We start from the raw sequence: 22,605 nt of genomic DNA on the forward strand, positions 1-22,605 counted from the left end.
CCGGCAGTTAGCTCCTGTCATGCCTCACACCCCACCTGTAACCCACTTCAGAGGCTATGGCTGGGGCCTTCCCGAAAAGTCCCTTCACTGCGAAACACTGGAAAACTCAAAAATCTTGTGGCCAGCACCGCGCCACGAATGCTGTGATTTTATTAAAGCTTAAGGGCAAAACACAAGCAGAACCCACACCTGCTCAGCAGACTAAAGCCACCTTCAGACCTCTTCTCCTCGGGAGGTGACTGGAAACCGGCCGCGGCCTCCGTGAGGCAACCCGCCACCGACCAAAGCCTCCCCTCCTCTCCTCTGAACGGTCGCCCCCAACGGCCGCAACCGGCTCTCAGCGCGGCGAACCCCCGCCCCTGGCAACGCCCCGCCCCACGCGCGCGCAGCTCCCTCCCTCCCTCTTTCGCTCCTTCCTTCCTTCCTTCCCTCTCAGGGGCTGCGCCCCGCCCGGCATGTTCCGGATTGCGCCGGGGCAGGCAGCGGCGGTGGCCGGCCATGTCGGGAGACGGTGAGGAGGATCTGCCGGCCTTCGTGGCCCTGCACGGGGCCGCGCTCCGAGCGTCGAGGGTCCCGGCGCGCTACTGGGAGAGCCTGTGCCGCAAACTGCGTGGCGAGGTGGGTGGCCGTGGGCCGTTGCCGGGGGGAACGGCGCTGAGGGAAGCCCCTTCGGCGGGAAACGCGCCGCGCGGCGCTTCCCGCCGAAGGGGCTTCCCTCAGCGAGGAGACACTGGCGGGGCGTGGGGTCCCCTCTCCTCCCTTCCCCAGTTGGGTATGAAGGAACCCCTCCCTCCGCGATGTTGAGGGGAGCGTGGGGGGCAGGCTCTCCTCACGGGAGCCGTGGTGGGGAGTGGGTCCCCCTTTCCCAGCCGGGGTGAAGAAGAGAGCCAAGAGGTTGCGCAGCAGGGGAGGGTGGGAAAGGCTTCGTGCCGGTTGTGTTACCGAAGCTGCAGCTTGGGACTGTAAAAGAGATTGGGTGTATTGTGCGTATCTGATTTCATCTTATTGTTGTCAGCATAAAGCTTGAAAGCGTTTGGGGATCCTGGTAACTGGAGATGCAATATTGGAGGGAGGTGATGAGTAGTCTAAAGCCTTCAGCCCTTTTTGCCGAAGGGGAATTTAGAAAAGCAACAGTAGCAGTATTAAAGTCAGGATGTTGCCATATGTTAATGCATTATGGTTTGGCTTGGCTTTTACCTTTTTTTTTTTTTTTCTTTTTCCCAGTTCACTTCACTTCTACACTGGTCTGCCCTGTTCTCAGTCATTTATAACTGTGCCGAGCTAACTCAGTCAGCTCGTCTTGCGTATGCACGAGTTACGTGTATCAGGCTGTTTTCTGGGAGTGTTTTCGGCCGGTTGGTGTGTTCATTTATTCCTGATCTGATTAAAAGCTGTTCAGCTCTTTCAGAGAATGGGGGTGGTGGTAGAAGAACGTTCTGGCAATGGTTAAAAGAATAACAATGCAAGAATCACTTTGTAGAGCATCTCAGAGTGGTGGTGCTGTGTGACTTTATCAGGCCAAATTTTGGGCAAGTTGTAAGCCTTTGTAGAATTGCTGCTCATAGAGGCAATGACAAATTTGGGGACGTTGCCCTTTGTGAGCCTTTTTGAGTTCCCCTGTTGTAGCCCTGCCCAGGCAGCATACAGACCATCCCTTTGCCGGGGCTGGATATGTTTCAGCTGAAGCTGACACCAGGAGCCTCTGGAATTGGCCCTCAGCTAAAGGGAGTATAGGGGCACAGGCACACTCCAGGATGGAGAATCCCTTTTTACCCATGTTTTTAGCAACTATCCACTTGTTCCCTGGACCTTTGTGATGAGAAAGGGAAGAGAAATGAAGTCCAGAAAAGGAGTCATTTTGGACAAAGAGCTTGTAAAGTCACAAGTTGAATTTAGAAATTTTTTTTTTTTTTTTCGTTTTGCACGTACGCAGCCAGCCTCAGTGGTGGGGAAAGCTGTCTTGGATTTGTTGGAGTAAAGGAACAAGGAACTGAGGCAGGAAAGAGACACAACCCCAAACTAGTTGTCTGGAGACTTGAGAGCGCTCTAGGGAGTCTGGAGGAGTCTACCTGGAGAAGGAAATAAGAATGAGGTGAACTTTCAGTCCTGGGGAGAGAAAGAGATCTGATGGGAACCTCAGGGTATGGGGAGAGAGGGGAACTAGTGGTGGGGTGCAGGAGGGCATGATGAGCAGTGGAGAAACGGGTGAGATGGGATGAGAAGTTTGAACGAGAACTATAGGGCAGTGGGGAAGCCAAGGGGACTGTAGTTTTAACACCCATGTACAAGTAAACTGATTTCTAATTACTTGAATGCTTCTTTTCCCCATCTCAACTTTAAAGTTGGGACAGGAGGGAAGCACAGCAATTCGTGATATAATCTGAGTGTTTATAGCACATACAGTCAGGAAGGGTCTGAATATGTTCCTGCTGCATTCTAACTGTTGTGTGTCTGGTACTGCTAATAACAGGACTACATGTGTATTACAGAGAAAATAAACCTACATTAACTCAAGCATATGCCCGGTCACAAACTGCCTGTTATATTATACCTCTCTCAGCAAGCATATGTACAAGTGACTTGAAGCAGGGAATATCTACTGCTCTGCTTAAATAAGAAGGTATGAGAAGGGATGTACTGGAACAGGATGAAATAGGAGGCAGTATGAAGCTGGTAAGGAAACCTGAAGTTGCACACTGTTGCATTGCCATATGCCAGTATTAGAAGGCTGGAGGTAGCTGGCAAACTGTGGAACTGTCCTGTGACATAACGCAGGCTTAAGATTTGTGTCCTGTGGCTGAAATCCTTGCGTGTTACCAGCTTTGTTGGGAGGGTGTGAAATTTAGAAGGTAAGACAACAGTGAGAGGAGACCCATGGTCCTGATCTTTTTTCAGAGGCTAAGATGGCAAAAGGCAGGATGAAGAAAGCATGTGCCCTAAGGGTGGCAGGCTGCTCCTTCTGTTTCATTTTGCTTGCAGTGGTGGCTGAGCGTGCTCTTTGTACTAAGTGTTCCATTGCATGTGGAGAGAGAGATTTAATGATTTCAGTGTGCTTAGGAAGATAAATTAGGCTGCTTGATGGTGCTTGTCTCTACTGTTGCAGCTTCTGGGTGTTATCCAGAAGGGCAGAAGGATATGGAGAAGACTGGAAAATTACAGTGAGGAGTGTGGTCGACTGGGATGAGCTTTTGAGGAGGTAGAGACAGAGCTACAGTACCTTACTTAAAATGGGGTCGTGTGGTGTGGCTTGAGGAGCAGCAGTAAAGAAAGCAAAGGAGGTGAAGGGAAAGGATGAAAACGCTTTGGGAGTCTAGGTAATAAAGAATAACGCGGGGGGGGATCACTGCAACATGGAGCATAGGATGAGTTTCCTTGTTTCATGTATGAAGGTGGGAGGAATTTTTCATTTGTCCTAACCTGTTGCAAAGATTAAAACTTTCTAGCACAGAACTTGGAAAATTTGCATCCGTAATACAGATAAAAATCTCTCTTACATCAGTACCTCTAGAACCCAGCCCAGGCAGGTGTTTTCCAACACACGCACATGCTTCAACATACAGAGTGAATGCACCCTCCCTCCTATGTGTACGTTAAAGCTTACGAGAGAAGTGGAGGTTTGGTTTTTTTTTTCATTTACCTTGAGATCTGCTGGAGCAGGTTTCCTTCTGAGAGCATTATGTAACCATGAATTAAATTGGATTGCTCATTCAAAACACAGTATATCTGCTGGATCAAGAAACCTGCTTTTATTTATTTATTTTGCATTTAGCATTCAGTGTCTGTTGCGAGGCAAACTTTTTTGCGTTTCTGGCAGAAACTTGAAAAACGAAACATATGCATGTGTAATAATTTACTATAAACTCTAAAATTCTATTTCCAATGTAGTGGTTGGTTGTTATGTTACTGGAGGAACCTTGTATAGCCTGGTTATATGCCTGAGAAGTACAGTACCTGCATCTAATTTTATTCATAATCTTTTTTTTTCTATTCCAGCCATATGCTAAGTTATGTGGCAGGCTTCTGTGTATTGCAGCAAGATTTTTGTGGCCCTGAGATGTCACTGGCAAAGGACTGCTTAGAGTTTCATCCCAGTTAGAAATGGAGGCTTTTAATTAATTACTAGAAGGAATGCAGTATGATAAATACTACTAGACTTATTTTCCAGAGCAGGGGAGGGCAGGCTGTTGCTCAGAGGCTACTCATGGCCTTCAAAGCAGTTTGCAATGTGCCTAAAAGGAACTTGCTGAAGATGCCTGTTGGTGGTAATTGTCATGACATGTGCCTGCTTTGTTATCACATTCTCTGGTTCATTAGGTTTGTTAGGTTGGAACTGCACCTGAATATGAAGAGGGAGTGATTTTTCCCAAGCGTGTTTTCTTGCAAATAGTTGTGCCACCAAAATGTGTTGCTACCCCTTTGCTGTCTTCTAGAGATTGTTACTTACTCTGGTGGAGTATTTCATGTGAGTTCTCCCTGTTCTGCTCCAAGCAAAAGATTATACTTTTCAAATTGGTAGTGTGATCTTTTCCAGCTGATACTTGCCTTAAATAGCTTAAGATTGCTTTAGTAGTGCTGCTGCGTTACCAGGTTCACAGTGTGACAGACTCTCTCAAAGGCAGGGAGGAAGAGAGGACAGCAGTGTCATCACCCGCTCAACAGGCTGTGTGTCCATGCTGCCAAGCAGGCACTTCTGCCAAAATGGTCAGTTCACTACTGAACTGTTTGCATTATCAATTATGAATATAAAAACAACAACCTCACAAAAAGCCACTGATTAAGGTGGTCTTGAGCTGCTGCTCCAAGTGTGAGTTGCTTCAGATGAGGAATACACCTAATTCACTTTTTCAAGGTTGTAAATTCTCAAGGAGAAATGTGGGGGTTTTTTAGCATAATTCTGCTGAAAAGGTATTAGAAGTGGAGAGTTTTTGCTAACTGCAAGCTGATGCTGTGTGGGAGGGAGAGATCAAAACTTTGGCTTAGAGGGTTTGGAGTCCCTTCATTTTTAGGTCTTGAGTTGATATTTAATAAAACATAAAACCAACAGCTTCCCTTAGTTGTAGAAGGACTTGACATTATCAGACACCCAGGATGAATGTTAAACAGGTGGAGCCTGTGGCGAGTGAAGGCTGATCTCCAAGTCAGCAGCTGGCTCACCTCTTTACAAACTCCTTAAGACAAATATCAAGTGTAGAAAGTATACATAGTGCCATACCGTAGCAGGTGTCAAGTGGACTCCAGTGAATCACACTTGCGGTTTTAATTTTCTAATGACTGCCAGTCACTTAGCTGTGGTTTCTTCGGCTAGCTAATGAGCTTGATGAGGACAGCTCTTGATTGAGCAGTGAAGCATCACTTCAGGGAGGAATGGAACATGTGTGTGCCCTGATGCACTTTTTTGCTGCCTGCCGTGGGCCGGGATTAGCACTTGTGCAGTGAGCCAGATCAGGGAGCTGATCCAGCTGGGAGCTAACCTGACGAAAATAAATTGTAAGCACCACTGACGGCCGCACAAGGAAGGACTCTTCCTTTTGCTGGGACCTGCCTGCAGTTACATGAATGACTGAATTTTACAGGCAACTGAGCAGAGACTTAAAGAAATGTTGGTGGTTACTGTTGTAACAGCAAGAGGTTGTGATATTGCTTACTATTGAGTAATGTTATCCTCTTCTAGCAAAACTGGAAAACTAGAAATAAATTAGAACTGCTAGCTATTTTGATGCCTGCTGAAGTGAAAGATACTAAGTCAGTTTCTGATTTTTTAAAAAATAGGTGTATTTTTAACCTCTAGTGAGGTTGTTTGCAAAGTAATTTTCTTTACTGTAAGAAAAATGTGTATGTGGAACTAGCCAACATATTGTTAGCATCTTCTTTTTCCACCCCCCAGCCCAAAGGAAAATACCGTCCCCTGCTCCTCAGAAGGGAATTTCAGGCACTTGTCCACTTGGATCTGGTCTATGATACCATGCTGTGGCTTAAGATCTGAAGTAGGTGGTGTTTCCCTGCTGCCTTCCTCCCTTGCTAGATGTCTTTGGGCACCTATCTGCTTTGTCTAGGTAGCCTTGCTTTACAAATGTGGAGTTGATTTCCCCACCCTCCTGTTGGGGCTTAGCAGAAATAGTTATCCTGAAGGAACACTCACTTGAACAAATAAAAACTTGTTGCTGCCATTGGGATTTTACAGCTAATAAGTTGTCAGTGTCTAGAAGTAATGACTTCTAATAATGTGGTGTCAAAGGCTAGGTGTACCTGGGCTTGGCATGTTAAACCAGTAACTCTAGAGGTCACACTTTTAGGCCTTTCTCCCTCCCTGCTGCTTTCTAGTGAGATTAGATTGAGGCAAATGATTTGCCTGCTCCTGCCCAGTTCGTTATGTACTGTGTGAGTGACTTAGCAAAGTAACTCCCTCTGAAAGGATTGTGAAAAGTCTTTTGAGGCTTTACACATTTTTTCTTCTTAAAATCATATGTTCCTTTTGAAATCATGAAAGCTGTCAGCAGAGTCTTGGTTCTGCAAAAGATATGCAAGCCCACCATTGGGCTAGATTTTGGGCAGAAGGGAAACTTGCGTAGTGACCTACTTAATTTATGAAGGTGTTATGTCCAGAGTAGGCAAGAATGTAAACAAACCCCTTCCAGCACATTAATAGAGGTAAGTGTATAGACCTTCACTTACAGCAGTATAAGGAATCTCCCAACTCATCTGGAGGTGAGTGAGCACAGGCAGTTCCTTTTGTAGGGAAAGAAGAGAGGGGGAAACATGCCGAGATTTCTGAACTAGTTCAGAACTTGATTGGTAAAAGCTCTTTTTCTTCAGGGACCTTAATGTACTTTAGTATGGTTGTGGAGCCTGGGTAACACCTGGTTTTGCAGGTCTTAAATTGTTGATTTTAGCAAAGTTGACCAAAGATATTCTGTTTTCAGCTTCTAAAATTCTTTATGAGGAGTTAAACTAATAGACGATGATCAGTAGACCTATTGGTAGCAAAGAAACCAACAAAGCTTCCTGCCAATATTAACTAAAGAAACTGCCCAAACAAACAGCTCTGTTAAAATGTGAAAGAATAAATACTGTTGTTCATTTATCTGTTAAGTTAAAAATGTCAATTTTTATCAGATTGCAGGCCAAAATCTTCTACAAGTGTCTTTCAGTGTTGCATTATGCATGTCAGGGCACTGCTTCAACCAACTGCTTGATATTTTCTGCACTTCCCATCTCAGGTATTTGATGCTGGTGACTACTTTGGGATAATGCAAGTAGAAGAGGTGGATGAGGAGGAAGAAGGTGATGAAGAAATGGAAGAAGAATTTAAAAAGAAACCAAATCCTGGAAATGAACCTTGTTTCAAAGTTATCGTAACAAATGAGAATGGGCTTCAAGCCTCCAATCCCAATAGGTGAGTGGTCATTTCAGAAGTAGTGTTCAGTCTTTGAGTAGTCTTAAACCCTAAAATGATACGGCCAGTTTGCTTTAAAATTTATTTGATCCTGTTGAGAAATCCTCTTCTTACTGTAAGACATAGCTGCCTGTCTGAGGAAAGATGCATGCTATGAGGCACATCTTGCAAAGGGTACTAGGAGTGCAAGTATCTTAGGATTGTTCCTTTTTAAATCATGCAGGAAGATGCTTACAAACTGGTTTTAGTAAACTGAGGGAGAAAATAGGGAAAAGGCGACCTTGAAATAAATTCTGCAGAAATAAAACAAAACTTTGTATCTGCAAGACTGTGTGCCCTTGGGAAAAAAAAAGAAGAAATAATTGTGACCTTCACAAATCTCAGGCTAAGGAGGCACTAAGCAGCTTCACAGTAATGATCCATGAACTATTAAATTTCTTCCTGTTGGCTAAAATATAATTTAAGAGTGTGATCGTGTGATTGCATGCTATGTATGCATATATGATTGAATACATCAAGTTACTGTTGGCTTTCATAAGAATCAGCTTGTCTGTCATGAATACAAGACTAGTATGCAGCTATAAAACTAGAGAAGAGTTGCATAAGAAACAATGTTACAACACAGCTTTTTGTGTTCTTACTGATTTCAAACATAGAACAGGCTATTTGTAATATTAATAAATGGCAGTGAGATGAATTCAACTCTGCTGGAGATCTAAACACAATTCTCAGTTCTATAAAACTTCTTTTGCCAGAACTTTCATACTTTTTAGGTCTTAGGTAAACATACAAAGTCTAAAAATCTAAATTTAGCCTTGATGAGTAAAAACAACATAGAGCATAGTTATCTGCCTTTACATGCCTGCTTTAACCTAAGTCATTGCCTTTCTAAATCAGAGAACACGCTTAAATTATAAAGTTCAAAACAGCTCCTGTGATAATATTGAGCTTCCTTGCATCATTCAAATGTGTGGGAATGTAGGAGCAGAACACCAGCACACCTGTTTGCTAACAGATTTCCAAAGAGCTTGACCTTAGCATTCTCTGGAGTCTTTAATTTTAAAATTAAATGAAGTTTCTTCTGTATGTGGAATCTGAGATACAATAATTGTTCAAGGATGCTTGGTGTACGTGACAGCTGTCTTGTTTTTAACTTTCTGAAATATGGGTGGTGTGGTGGTTTTGTTTAGGGGGGATGGGTTTGGGTTTTTTTGTTTGTTTTGTTGGGTTTTTTGTAGCAAGTAGAATTCAGATTCTTCTCTGACTTTGTTCAGTAAGAGTATATAACCAAAATGTGGAGAACCCTTCTGTTTGAATAACTAAGTGTTTTTTGTAAAAATCATGCAGCCTAAACAAGGGTTAAACTTGTCAAGGGAAGCTGTGCAGTTGTGTATGATTTTGTTTTGGGTTAGATTGGTAATTCTTCTAAAACAATGCATTTTTTCTAAAAGACCTGAGGGGGTGGGGGAAATGCCCCAAAAAACCCAAAGAGAAACAATCAAAAAAACTTAAAACTTAATCCCTTTTTTTTTAATAGCAAACAATACAGGCTTTTGATGATCAGATCTCTCCACCTAGTTTTGCAGGTGATGGTAGATGTCAGAGCTCGTGGCTAACAAGGTCCTCGAATAGTTTTGGAAAATAATGTATTGTTTTCCTTCTTCAGGCAAGAATATCAGGTTGATGCAGTGGAGTTAATCATGTTCAAAAGGGAAGAAACTCTTGTGTTCCCAGCCTTTAAAGGGAACTGGGCTTACAAACTGAGTGCCCTGTTCTGTGTTTGCTCCTCATTTTCATGGAAATACTAACTAATGCATAATAAGCTTTCTAGAACAAAAACAGAGTGTTAAGTTACTGCTGGGAAGTTGTTCCTAACCTGTGATGTCACAGTGTGTACTCTGGGAGTGACTTTGGGAGTAAGAGAAGACTTAGTTATCAAACCATCTATAAGGAAATGTAGCTCTTATTCACAGAACATTTGGCTATATACGTGTAAAAATATACCATTGTAATGTTACCAAAATTGTCTTTAAGCATTTTCCTTGTCGACCACGCCTGGACGTACCGTGTTGAACATGCCCGCCAGCAGCTGCTTCACGTACCCGGCTTACTGCACAGAATGGCAAATCTCATGGGAATCGACTTTCACGGAGAGATCCCAGATGAGGGCAGTATTGAGCAAGTGTTGCAGGAAATGTGGAAATACAATCAGACCTACCAGCTTTCTCAAGGGGTAAGTCTCTAAAGCCTAATTAGGATGCCAAAAAGTTCTGAGCAATCCTGAGTAAAGACATTCCAATATATGGCTATTACCAAAGATACATTTTCAATACAAAAAAGGTCCTTAACAGGCATTTCAGAATAAACTTCTACTTGAAAGGAGAGCAAATGCCATGTAGGGCTAAAATGCACAGTGGCTTGCTACCAGCTTTCTGATGAGAACTTTAAGGAGTTTTTTATAGAGAGGGGAAGAGCCTGCTGCAAAAGAAGGGGGCTAGAAGGGGGGGGATCTGCTTGTATGTTATGTGGGTTTTTTCTACTCAAACTTTCTCATAGTGAAGGAAAGAACCTCTCATGAATCAACTGTCTCACATAAAAGTGCGTGTCTCGGCTATGCTCGCAGTTTTCCTCACTGTATAGAGTGCTTTCCATACCAGGGGTATATCTACACCGTCAAATAACTTAACTTCCTGGTTTGTATTTGGCAACTAGTTTTTTGGACTGTGTAAATGTTAGCTCACCCTCAGGTGGGAACCAACTAGCTTCAAGATGGAGCCTAAGTGTTTCTGGGCATAGCTTACTCCAAGGGCTGCTACTTTTAGGTAGTGTGGATAAGACCACACCAGGTTTGGTCCCTCTGCCCTGCATAGTCCTTCAGCACTGTACCAGCAGGTCTTGAGCCTTCAAACACCCTCAAGTGCATACATGCCATTTCTGAGGGAATACAACCCTCAGGGTTCAGTTAAAAACTCTTTAGTAGGGGCTGCAATGTACGTCCTAGGCTATTGTAAGTATTTTGGATTAAAGAGGAGAAAGGCAAATTCTTTGGGCCAAGCCCTATGCAGAATGGGCAGGGCTAACCCTGAGCAGTGTGAGCATGACCAACCTGCACCTTTTAACTCAGGGGCTTGAGATTGTTCACTGGAGTGGACACCTTTATCAATTAAGGTATCAGCTTAGCTCACAGTAGTATCAGGCCTGAAAAATCCCTGAGAAAGGAATTAGTTGTGACTGCTTTCTTTTTTTCTTGGTGGTGTTTGTTTTTTTTTTTCTTTAAATAAAAGGGAGATCTGAACAGTATCTCTCAATCTTTCTACCCTATGTCTTTATTTCCCATCTTGTTGTCATGAATGGCTTGTGAGTTGGGTGGAATTATCTGTGTTACCACTTGAAAAGTACTTTCCTGGAAGACAATTAATTCAACTTGTAGCTGAATTTGTCTTCTATTCCCCTTTCTGGCACTGGGCTGCTTGAATATCTTAAGTCTAATCTCTGTGCCCCCATTTCTGCATCTGTAGAAGGGCGAGAGTAGTGCTACCAAGCAATTTAAGGTTTGTTCATTCATTCAGGATTTTATCATGACAAGTGTTGCAAGAAGGGATAGTTTGATGATGCAGCCTCAACACTCTTACAGCCAGCTGTTGTTGCAGGGGGCAGTTCTGGTCTCATTCACTCTTAAGCTGTAAACTTCCAACTCGTCCTTGTAGTGAACCGGTTCTGATAGAAACTGCAGAAAAACTAACCCTGCCAAAAAAAACCAAACAGCCTTCTGCTGGTTTAGGTCTCTGAACTGGCTAGTTTGGTAGAGGGGAAGCGGGCCTGGTAAGCAATAGCAGTAGCATAAGAAAGATGATGGGACTGTGCAGGTAAGATGGGAGCAGGCTGTTCCCAGCAGCGGCTGGATGCTAGGCTGACTTAGCCTCAGAGTTGCAGGGATGGGAGTGTTACTCTGTACTTAGCACCTGCTCACAATTTGGGCTAGAGTAGGAAACAGAGAAATGGTGTAGGGGATGCTGCCAGTGCCTTCTGTCTTGCGGTGCTTTTCTAGCAATTGATATGTGCAGGATGTCTCACTCTTTAATTGTACAGACTGCAGAGGAGAAGGTTCCTGTCTGGTACATTATGGATGAATTTGGATCACGCATTCAGCATTCAGATCAGCCTAGTTTTGCAACAGCACCTCTGTTTTATATGCCTCAACAAGTTGCTTACACTGTTCTCTGGCCTTTGAGAGACCTTGAAACTGGTGGTAAGTGTGTATCTGTTGAGTTGGTTTTTGGGGTTTTTTTTTAACGCTTGCAATAGAAGACGGGCCACGTTTTTACAAATCATTGAGCACTTCATATTGGAACTAATATTTCAAGACCAAAATGACTGCTTATTTGTAATGCTATCGAATTTTAAAGTTCTCTGCCTGATATTTCCATAATTTATGTGAGATAGAGGCCTTTATCAGTCCAAAAATGTTGCTAGTGTTTTATTGACAGAGAACTTAAATCTTGCATCATTGTCTTAGTGAAACTACTGATTCAGTCATCTGAGAGTTTAAAAAAAATTTCCTTAAAAGTCTATGTTTGTAGCTTTGAGTCAGAAAGTCAAGTACTGGAAGTTGGGAAATGCCAGGCCAACGATTTACTCCTGTAATCTTGCTTGGGGGCCACCTTATGCCCCCATCAAGTGGAGAAGGTAAGTGTCCAGCTGTCTGACGAAACTGATATAAGTCAGATGGTTTCAGACTAATTTTTGCATCCTAAATAATACCATTTTTAATGTAGTTCTTTAATTGTCTCTAATTTTACATTTAAATAACAAAAGTTGTGGTATTATTAACTGTTCAACTGTCATTTGTGTGATATGCCATGAGGAAGATTTTCAGTGGAGAATGAAAGGCAGTTCCTAAAGGTTCTCCTTGTTTTGCTGCAGACGAAGTGACTCGTGATTATGCTTATGGGGAAACAGATCGCTTGATCAGGAAGTGTGTTTTGTTACCATGGGTGCCTACTGAAGTGTTGGATGTCAACTGTTTTACGCCAGAGCCATCAGATGAGCATTACCAGGTATAATTTTAACAAGTTAATCTCATATTTTATCTCTTTTAAGAAGAGACAGTGTCTAAAAAAACATTGCAAGAGTTCTGATTTTGCTGCTTTTTAGGCTTAGATTGATTCAGAGTATAGCTATTAAATAAAAAAAAAATTCAAAGAAAGCATAGTGAGACAAGAAATGTCTTACATATAATATTTAACTTACATATAATATTTAACTGTTTAAAAACTGAAGCAACACAAATGAGTTCTAATATGTTACTGCAGTATTGTGTAACTTTTTTATAAGCATGCTACAAGGTACTTCATATGAGGTACCCATCTTCCAGTTAGGTATTTGATACATTGTCTAATAGGCTTACCAATTGGATTTATTATTGTAGCACTTCTGGTCAGTCTCGAATTACAGAAAGGTTTGTTTTAGTATTTTAGGAGTGGTTATATTTTTAAGCCTGGCTACTCATTTAATGTCGTGGTTTAGAACCATTAAATATTGGAGCAGAGACACCTTTAATTTGATGGCACTGTTATAAAGTACTCGTCTGTTTTGTTTTGAGCTCTCCTTTTTACTAAAGGTTTGTGATATTTTAAGGATGTGAAATTAATGTTGTTTGTAATCTCTTTTTCATGAACCAAGTCTGCATAAGATTCCTTTTTAAGAAAAATGAAGAAACCTGATGCCTATGAGGATGCTGTACTGGCCACTAACAGCATTCAAAGTGTAGCTTCTAAAGATGAATCTGTACCCCAACTATTTGTTTCTTATGATAGAGGATAGGCAGAAAATGCTGGATCCAGCTTGTCATTAACAATATCTAGTCAGAAATGAAGTTAACCTGCTTCTGCCAAATAAAGGTACACACTCAAAATAGCTAGGCTGTCTTGTAACCTAAGTCAGATTGGTGGGTTGGGATTTTGCATTTTTGCAAGAGGGGTAGATGTACTTTGCATTTACAGGTGAGGAACAACAATGCACCCATAGTTCACGTCTTACAGGTGTTCTCTTGGCAAAAGTGCCTGGACCTCAGATAAGGCAATTTTTTGCATGTGTTTTAATTCTGTTTTGGGATGATCAGGTCAAGTTGAAGAACTGTGTATGGCAAATGGGCAAACAGTATCCTCCTTTACCACCCCACCTTAAAAACATCTTCTCAAAGTATTTTTTTTTCTTTACTGTATCTCTGCCACTCAGCTATTGAGAAGAGAGGACAGCAAAATATTGATGCTAGAACCAACCAACAGAGCTTTCTTTTACTCTAGAATATTTAAATGTAGATTAAAGTCTTAACTGGTGACAGACCAGTGAAGAATAGCTTAGGGCATAGCACATCCTTAAACACCAAAAGAGAGATGGCTAGAAAGAGATACCGTGTTGCTGACACTTCTAATTCCCCTATTTTCACATAAGCAGAGCTGCATGCGCAAAAAAGTACAGACAACTTCAGAGATCTGTTTACAGCATTAATATGTGAGCCAGCAATTCTGCAGGGAAATACGATTGTGTGAAAATGTTTCTAAATGTTTATGCAAGTCATACCGTTTCAAAATTGTTTGCTGCTATCACTGTACAATTTCTGCAACTGCTTTACCACTGTGTGCAAATAATCATTTGTTGTTAAATGGGCTGTGTTGTTGGTTTTTACTATAGCTAAGGATGTTATATTTCGTATTCTAATTTTCTATTAAGTAAACCTGAAGGCTTCAGTGTTCTATTTAAAAGAATCACAGAGTTGTTACAGCAATGTTGTGGCTTAACTTTTGCCTGTTTTTTGTTCTGTTACTTAATTCTGGTCTCCAACACAGACCACAAAGGCTGTAACGTAAATGGTACTATGGGTAATGATTGGGCAATGATTGCAGAAACCAGCATCAGGGGAGGTGGCTTCTAATGAAGTGTCTGGAATGGAAGAAGTATCTCTTGGGGGGACTAGAGTAGTTGCTGTTCTGCAACAGCTCCATGCGTTCAAGTTGCAGAAAAGACAGTAGTGAATCCTCTGGTGCTGTTCTGAGATTGTAGTGTTCTCTTAAAAGTACAGGCTCCCTTCTTATTCTTAGGTGTTTGCAGGAATTATTTTGTGTTTGTACTGTCCGATCTATTTTAGAAGGTGATGTCTAAGATCTTTGATTACGTTTGTGGTTTTGTTTAAGCTTTCCAGTTACATATGATTGTATTCCCTGTAACAGCCTTAAAGGTAAAGAGGTATGTCTGTGGCTGGACAGACATTTCGCTACTGCAACTTATGAGGACAGCCTGCAGCAGCTGGAACTCAGGGAGCTGTTGCAGAACAGCAGCTACTTCAGTTTCTCAAGATGCACTTCTCCCATCCCAGAGTTTCTGTGAGCTGCTTCCTTTGGCAGGGTATCAGCAATGATTCAACTGTCTATTTCCTTTTATCAGTCAGAGGTGTTGTAAAAGATGGAGTGAGATTTTTCAAGCATGTTTACTGCTGAAGACTGATAAAAGTCTTTTGCTCATTTTTACAGGAGCAGAATTAGGTTCCAGCCTCCCATAATTTTTTTTTAGTTATCTGTAATAAAACATCATGGCTAAATGGTCAATCTTCCATTTTGTTGGAAATACAGTAACTTTGTCTTTTACTGCATATGATCATCTGTGATTTGATATTTTGTTTAATGCTTAGGAGAAACAGGAATTTCTCAGGGTGCTTCAACAGTGTTGATAAGCCCTAGTCTTGAAGCCATATTTCTTGTTCCTTTTTTACTAATAGCCTCTTACCTCTGATTCCCTTCTGTCTCTGCTCTTGTGCTGATTTTTTTTCTGAGCAGCATATTACACAACATAATATATTTCTTAAAATGCAGCTTTGGTGGAATTCACTTGCACTGGAGACAGCAGACCGATGAGACGTGCAGATGGACTGTCATTTTTAGTGTGACTACAAATGCATCTGTATACATGTAGTTAAATACTTATATGAAGGTAAAGAATTGCAGAAAATGATCTGTAAAGGTTTACAGTTTGAGAAAATTTCAGCAGGCTAAACTTCGATAGGCTATTGCTAATAAAACACTTGGATGAGCATTGAGTCATACAGAATATTTTACATGTAGCTTCTCCTTAAAGATTATGTTGTTTCTCAGTCACTTCTTTTATAAACCTGACTGTGCACACTTTAAAATTCAGTTTGGTCTAAGCTGCTGTTCATATCCGCTGAATATTGTGGAGTTTGACCTAAGGCTGCTCATTTATTCTGCCTAGTATTAACTTTTTGTGGTGTTTTTTGGTTTTTAGGCTATTTTAGCAGAAAACAAGGAAAAACTGCCTATAGCGATAAACCCACCAGTTTATGACAAAGACAAAGTTTTCAAGTACGTATCTGCAAATAAAATGCTTTCTTACCAAGATGAAGTATAATAATTGCAGTGTGCTGAGGCTGAACAGCCTTTTCCAGCTTTGAACAACAGGTGCCACCTTCTGGGTGAAAGAAAAGTTGCATAATGTTGTAACACTGTTTTCACTAGGGAGTGTAACTGAAGTATGTAAGAAAGACTAAAGACTTCTTTTCTGCATTATAGCATGTATGTCCATAGGGGTACATGTGGTTCTCTGTGCTGTGTGAATATACCAGACTATTCCCCTTCTTCAGATGAGATTGCCAAACAGGAATCTTGTCAAAACCTGGGATGTTTTAAATTGGATGTGTGCCTTACTACAAAAATGGAGTGTATGGTGTGAAACTATTTCAGAAGACAGCTGGAAGAACACGGCAAAGATAAGGGATTTTGGTGAGCGACAGCAGTGGCACTGCATGGCTAGACTGCCTTATTACTAGTTTTATTCCAGAAAAGCATACTATTACATAGCATGTGCTGAGAGTTGCACTCCAGGGTGTTTGTAGTCTGACACTGGGATCCGAGTTCTTGCTTGCAACATTTTGCTTAAGGGATGAGGTTAGGCTAAAACGTATTTGGTGGGTATACTCACACCCCAGCTTCTTGTATTTAGGGGATTTGTTACTCACTAGATCAACTTTACTTGAGAAGAACTACTGAAAATCAAGTCACTTGAGTTGAGAGGCATTTGTTAACTTGCTCACTGATAGTCTAGATTTCATTATGCAGTTGAAATCTCTGGTTACAAGACTGATGTTAAGCAAAAGCTATTTTTTCATCCAGTGTACTTGCTTCTATTTCAGATAAGGAAGTCGAAGGTAGATGCATTCTAATAGAGATGGAAAGAAACAGTGAGGATGTTGGGAAATGTCAACTTATTTTTCACTGCTACCTCTTTAATTTGCGTCTGATATTTCAGGTGAATAGCATTCACATCAGGGAGGGAAGGAGGGGGGAAACACATGCCAAATCCTTCCTGCTCTGCTTCTAAGGGCATCATCAACACCCTGTCCATGTACTCCTAAGGGTTTTCCTCTTCTTTATCCAGTTCCAGTCTGGAGAGGAGAAAGGAGAGCAGCTTGGCCTCCACAGGAGGCCAGAAGGTCCTTGTGTTCTGAATTTCATCTACTAAAGTTCCTCCAGGAGCAGGGTAGCATCTCAGAGTCCAGATGACCTAGTGGGAGCTGCAGTCTTCCAGTGCTCTTGGCCTCTTTCAGAGCTTTAAAGGTTATAACGTTGCCACCATGGACACGCAGATGGGAATGTGTGAAGCTGGGTAGATGTGTGTAGCACGTTAATGTATATGCTCTGCCTTGTGTATTGCCACTCTTAGGGGATTCAGACAAAATTAAATGCATGAGGTTGCAAAGTTTAGAATCTGGGGCAGATTCTTAGTCATCTTGTTTCCAAGTAGAGCTAAGACAGAGAATGGGAAGATGAAATAAATGTTTAACCTGAATCCTGAAAAGCAGGGGAGCAAGTACATGTAGTTTGATATAGCAAAATTATAGGTTCAAGTAGGTCTTGTAGCATTAATAGTAACTGCTGCCCTAGGGAGATTGTTCTATCTAGCTGTGCTGATTGCTGGCTTGAAAAAAAGGTGGATAAAAGAACTACATGTTTCAAAGACAAAATTCATATGAAAAGTCCTTCTAGTTTGTGTTGGGCTTGATCTTCTCGTTTTCTCTTGATCTTCTCTTTCATGTTTCGTTTCGGCTACATCAGTCATTTTTTAAAGATACCCAAAGAGCTGTTATGAGATGACAACTCTTTGTTTTGATCGGTCTTGTCAGCTCTGTGCTTTGGGAGTTGATTCTCATAACTGCTTCTTAGCTTTAAATGCTTTGAGTAAATTAAGTAACATCTAACATGTTTTATCTTATTTGCACAATTCCACTGAATAATATCTTCTTTAATCCCAAACTTTATAGCATTCCTACTAGGAATTCTGTATGACAAGGCGGGGCGGGGGGGGATCATTCAGGAAGTATAATTAGCTGGCTTCATTAGTTCAGTGTGTCATTGATATTGGAATGAAAGGTCTGAAATAGGTTGGCTAATACCACAGTATTGCAGTGTAGAGGTTCTGTCATCTGTCAAACCCAGAATGCGACTTGGTGCATTTCTTATCTGTCTGTATTTTTATGTATATATATGGATGTGTATTATCAGAGTAGACATTGGAATTGTGTACCAACTTATTTAACTAAAAACAAGGGAATACCATAGAAGATCCTACATGCTCCTTAGATAACAACAAAGGAATCACCCAGTAGTTGTCAGGTGCCTGCCCTTATAGTTGGTGTTCTTCAGTGCAGAGGTCTGATTTTTTCAAATGTATGCATTAATACTGGATATACTAAAGTACCTAAGGGAATCTGACCACTAAACTCAGTGACACGTGTTGGCAGTGAAATACATTAATTTTATGTAGTGTTTCTATGAAATCTTCATTCTCAAAATTAAATCACCTGCCTTCCAGAGTCTTTGACTGTCCCAAGACTTCTGTGGTAAGAGGATTATGTATAGAATGGATGGAGTAACTTAAAAACTTGGAACGAGTGGAATGGCCTTATTTTGCCTCTAATCTTAACCTCCATCAGCTTATTTCAGTGGTCTTCCTGCACTTAGCAAAGATAGATTGACCTCCCCTGTTTCTTTTGTGCTGCATTTTTGTGTTCTATAAGCAAGTCTTCAGATACGTAATCCAGTGCTCTGGCACATGAATTTCTTAGCAAGACTTCAAGATTAAGAAAGAAGGCTCTTTATTGTTAATGTGAGTAGCACATCTGTGAAATCTTGTGTATAGCTGTAAGCTACTGAAAAGAAAAAAAGGTCTTTAATAGTCTTTGATAACTATATATTATAGAAGATAGTGGTATCTTCTGTATCTGTAAAGGCAGCTCAGTGTTGTAGTGGGAAATTTTTGAAAGAAAAGTATTAGTTTTAGGAAGGGGGTTCTTTGTTTTTAATACTTAACTGGGGGAAGAGAGTACCAGAGTCTTTCTTTAAGCCTGCTGTTGAGAGTGACTGAATGCAGGTCAATACTTGTATTTCTGTGTGGTGTAGAGCTTATGTAGAGCATTTAAGTGAATTAACATTGGGAGGAAATGGATTTTTGGATGTGCAAGAGGAGGTGACCCACCTCTCAGCTGAATCCCTCATTTGTGTAAAGAACACCCTGCTCTTCAGCTGAGAAAAGTAGCTGGTGCCCAGCCAGCAGTGGGAGTTTATTACTAAATGATGTATTTGGAAACATGGAATTAAAAGGGGGTGGGGGGAGGGAACCTCTGACTGATTAAATTATGTCTAGGGAATTATGTGGAATAAGATTTATTGGAGTTATCAGATGCTGCCAGGCTCTCCAGGTGTCCTTCCATGCTGTGTAAGGCCAAATGCCTTGGCCTCAGGCCTTTGTTACAGCAGCATTTTTCATACCATTGCCTCTTTCTGACTGGAGTAAGGGAGTTTGCCACAGGGGTTATATTTTTCTTTGGCCTTAAGCACTGATTAATCCAGTTTAACACCTTAGGTTATAGTTCAGCCTCATTGTTACCCTAGTTGGAAGAATTGTTGTGAGAACCATCAGTTGATGAACCAGAGGTTTCAAAGGTATTTGCTGTAGCTGCAGCTGGAAGGGAAGGAAGCCTTACAATTTTGACTCCCAAAGATCCTCTACTGAGTTAGTTCCACTAATTTCAGTAAAAACCTATTTTTGAACTTTATCTGTAAGTGCATTCAAGGTCTCTGGTAGTTCATATGCAAAGGAGTCCTATTTGTGACTCTTCATAGCTCCACCTGAACCGAGGTTTCACTTCTCTCCTGGAGAAAACAAATGTAACTGGACTGGTTTTGCAGATAACTAACCAAATGATTGTACAGCCTTAGCCCAACTCTAACCGTGGCTGTACTCCAAATACATAACGTTATACAAGTTTTATCCAACCACATTGGTTTTCAGAATGAGTGTACCAAACTCTATGCTTGGCTGTGTTACTTTTACCCTTTTTCCTCAGCTGGAAACCAGATACCACTCATATAGCCTGGAGCGGAAGCCAGGAATCCTGAAGGCCAGCATTCCAGCACTCTGCCACAAAAAATTGTGCAATATGTTGGCAAAATATTTCCATACCATGCTAAAGGGGCTTAATCACAAGCAGGGGAAAAAAAACCCCAAAACTATTGCTGCTCCCATTTATTGAGTGGATTTAACAAGCAGAATAGGTCCATTGTGTAGATCTGATGATCCTCTTGCTACTAAGACCTATTAGCTAGGTTTGGATCCAGCTACACAGGACTAGTGTCTTTGTGGGATGATAACTTGTAGGGTGTGTTTGTAAGGGACTGATCTGGAACTGTATGAACAACTTAAATTCTAGTATTTCTTGTGTTGCATGTATTCTTGCATGCATATTTGTGGGGGGATGGTGGATGCTTCAAGACTTTGTTACAGCATTATAAGGCCTTTTATCTTCAGGTCACCACTTTGCTTCCCTTTTGCTTCAGCAAGGACTAAAAGTTACTCCAAACCAGTGGATATTAGGATAGCTTGTATATGAAATGGGTTTGGTGGAACTTGTACTGGATCCAGTACGTCAAATTTGGTGTTGTACTTTCCCCTAGTGTGCAGACTTACAAGGAGAAGGCAAGAAGCCACATATTGCAGAAAGAAATGCTAGTGGGGCTGTGTGAAGATACTAACTTTGTTCTGTTGCAACAGTGGGGAAGGGTTGGTGACTTCTTTCAACAGGGATGCCAGGTTGACTCTCTTCATCTACAGTGAAGTCATCTCTCTCAGTCTTAGGCTCCAGCATAAATAGTATAACCATTGTAGTATGTCACACATGGAGCTATGCAAAACATCTTACATACTTTTCTTTTTAAAGAATATATTTCCCCCTGTGACTGGGCTATTTTTACAGTTCATCATTTCAGAAAAGTCTCTCTCAGGGGAATATATCTTCCAGTTGGTTAGTAGCAGAGGAGGAGAGGAAAGTTACACAACTGATAAGATAGGTCTGGAGAAGAGGAAGAATATAGTGGTTTCTCATGGAAAAAATTAGCTGTTGCTTAGTCTGTTTAAATGTCCCCTTACCATGAGAGCTGTTTTCTGTGTCATTCTTGCTTTTTGAGTCATCATGCTGAATTCTGAATTAAGTGACCTCACTTTAAGCTGCAAAATCATCAAAACAACTTATTGCTATCTGCTTATTTTAGGATGTCAGATCGCCAAGTCACTGGTTTTATTTGAGAGGAATTTCCTAAGCTATGCAACATCTTGCCTCATTCTTGGTTATGTTCTGTAATGTGTATCAGGTTTGGGTTGGGTTTTGGTGTGGTTTTTTTAATGGGGCTGGGAGGAGATTTGTATTAAACCTCGAAGTTGTGTGTACTTCCTGCACATACGTAATGTACATACTTTCATATGTCTTGATTGTTTGGAAATGTCTCTGTGTGTGTGAAGTTCTGAACAAATGAAAATAGTCTTCTGAAGCTACTGAGTTAAACTGACAAGATTTCCTATGAGTTTCTTTCTCATGGATGACAGCAGGTTGATTTTTAGAGCTCTTCCAGCGACAAAGGCGTTCAGAAGGTCTCATTCAGGGACTTTCCATGTAGAATAGTGAATTCATGTTAGTGCTTCTCTGTCAGGGACTTAGTCATTGTCTTCTGGATTGCTGTTTTTGTGAAGTTGTAGGAGCTAAACTATCTTTGAGATTTCTGTCTCAAAGGACAATTTTTTTAATCTACCCTGCTTCAATTTAAAATGTTTCTGTGGATTAAAAAGATTGTCAGAGAGAGTATGTATTGGTAAAGCGTAAGTCTTGTAGAAAGCCAAGCTTAAAACTTTTTTCTGTTCAAGCACAAGTTGATCAGTGTCAGAAACCAAACTGACATTTTTCTTCATATGCCTTTTTCTTCTTCTAGGGTTTTCACAGACATTCAGCAAGTCCTCAACAACCTGACACATCCCCGTTTTGTATTCACAGACAACGAGGGAGAAGCAGACATCCTCTACAACTTCTCACACTTCAAAGATTATAGGTTGCAGTTGTTCCCCTGATAATACACATTCTTTTTTTTGCTATAAAAACTGTGTTCCCAAAGGCCTCCCCAACCTTCCTCCTTCACCCAACAACTTCTCTGTTTTGTAGGAAACTAAGTGAGGAAAGGCCTGAGGTAATGCTGAATCAGTTCCCATGTGAGAACCTCCTGACTGTCAAAGACTGCCTGGCATCCATTTCTAGACGAGCTGGAGGACCAGATGGGCCAAGATGGTTGCCTCGTACTTTTAACCTCCAAACAGAATTGCCTCAGTTCATCAGCTACTTTCAGCAACGCGACAGAAGGTGGCTGGTGTTTCTGCTTCCTTACATTTTGTGCTTTCTTGATCCCACTTTCCTCAAAGACCAGTAGCCTGCATTTTGGGCTTGGCAGCTGTTACACCACCATGAGTTTGCTTTTGCTGCATTTATGTTCAAGTGAATTTTACCTGGAAAGTGTGAGCTTTTTAGGTATTTTCTTTAATGTAAGAGTATTTAAGCAATGCATTTTGAAACACAGAAACTTTGCCATGATTTGAATACAGATTGGAAGGCTATTGCTTTTGTCTAGTCAAGATCTTACCTCTTATATTTAACAGATAAACAAAGGATCAAAATGTGTTTGCAACAAATGCTGGGCTGGTGTTTTCCAGGGGACCAGTAGCAGTTGTTCTTGCACTTAAGCCAGAGTAGAAAATGTTTAGAGTTAACGTACTTGGGTTCTGTAAGGTTGTGAAAGTAAAATTGAGTTTCAGTGTTAGCCTAAAAC

General features: G+C 41.2%; 1 protein-coding gene across 2 annotated transcripts in view; it reads left to right on the top strand.

The window, feature by feature from the left end:
* The first annotated feature begins 460 nt into the window (after positions 1–460).
* The window catches only part of TTLL12 (tubulin tyrosine ligase like 12), a 29,973-nt gene continuing 7,828 nt past the window's right edge, over positions 461–22,605 (top strand). Inside the window, exons 1-8 of one of the 2 annotated variants that reach the window (XM_050899825.1) lie at positions 461–618; positions 7,218–7,393; positions 9,428–9,626; positions 11,483–11,642; positions 12,317–12,450; positions 15,692–15,768; positions 21,721–21,837; positions 21,948–22,142. In XM_050899825.1, the coding sequence (XP_050755782.1) occupies positions 499–618; positions 7,218–7,393; positions 9,428–9,626; positions 11,483–11,642; positions 12,317–12,450; positions 15,692–15,768; positions 21,721–21,837; positions 21,948–22,142 (1,178 nt within the window). In that variant the 5' untranslated portion in view covers positions 461–498. The remainder of the gene's footprint in view (positions 619–7,217; positions 7,394–9,427; positions 9,627–11,482; positions 11,643–12,316; positions 12,451–15,691; positions 15,769–21,720; positions 21,838–21,947; positions 22,143–22,605) is intronic. The other variant, XM_050899834.1, reaches the window with a different exon arrangement.

The sequence above is a fragment of the Gymnogyps californianus genome, chromosome 1 (assembly GCF_018139145.2).
Source record: "Gymnogyps californianus isolate 813 chromosome 1, ASM1813914v2, whole genome shotgun sequence".
Lineage (NCBI taxonomy): Eukaryota > Metazoa > Chordata > Aves > Accipitriformes > Cathartidae > Gymnogyps > Gymnogyps californianus.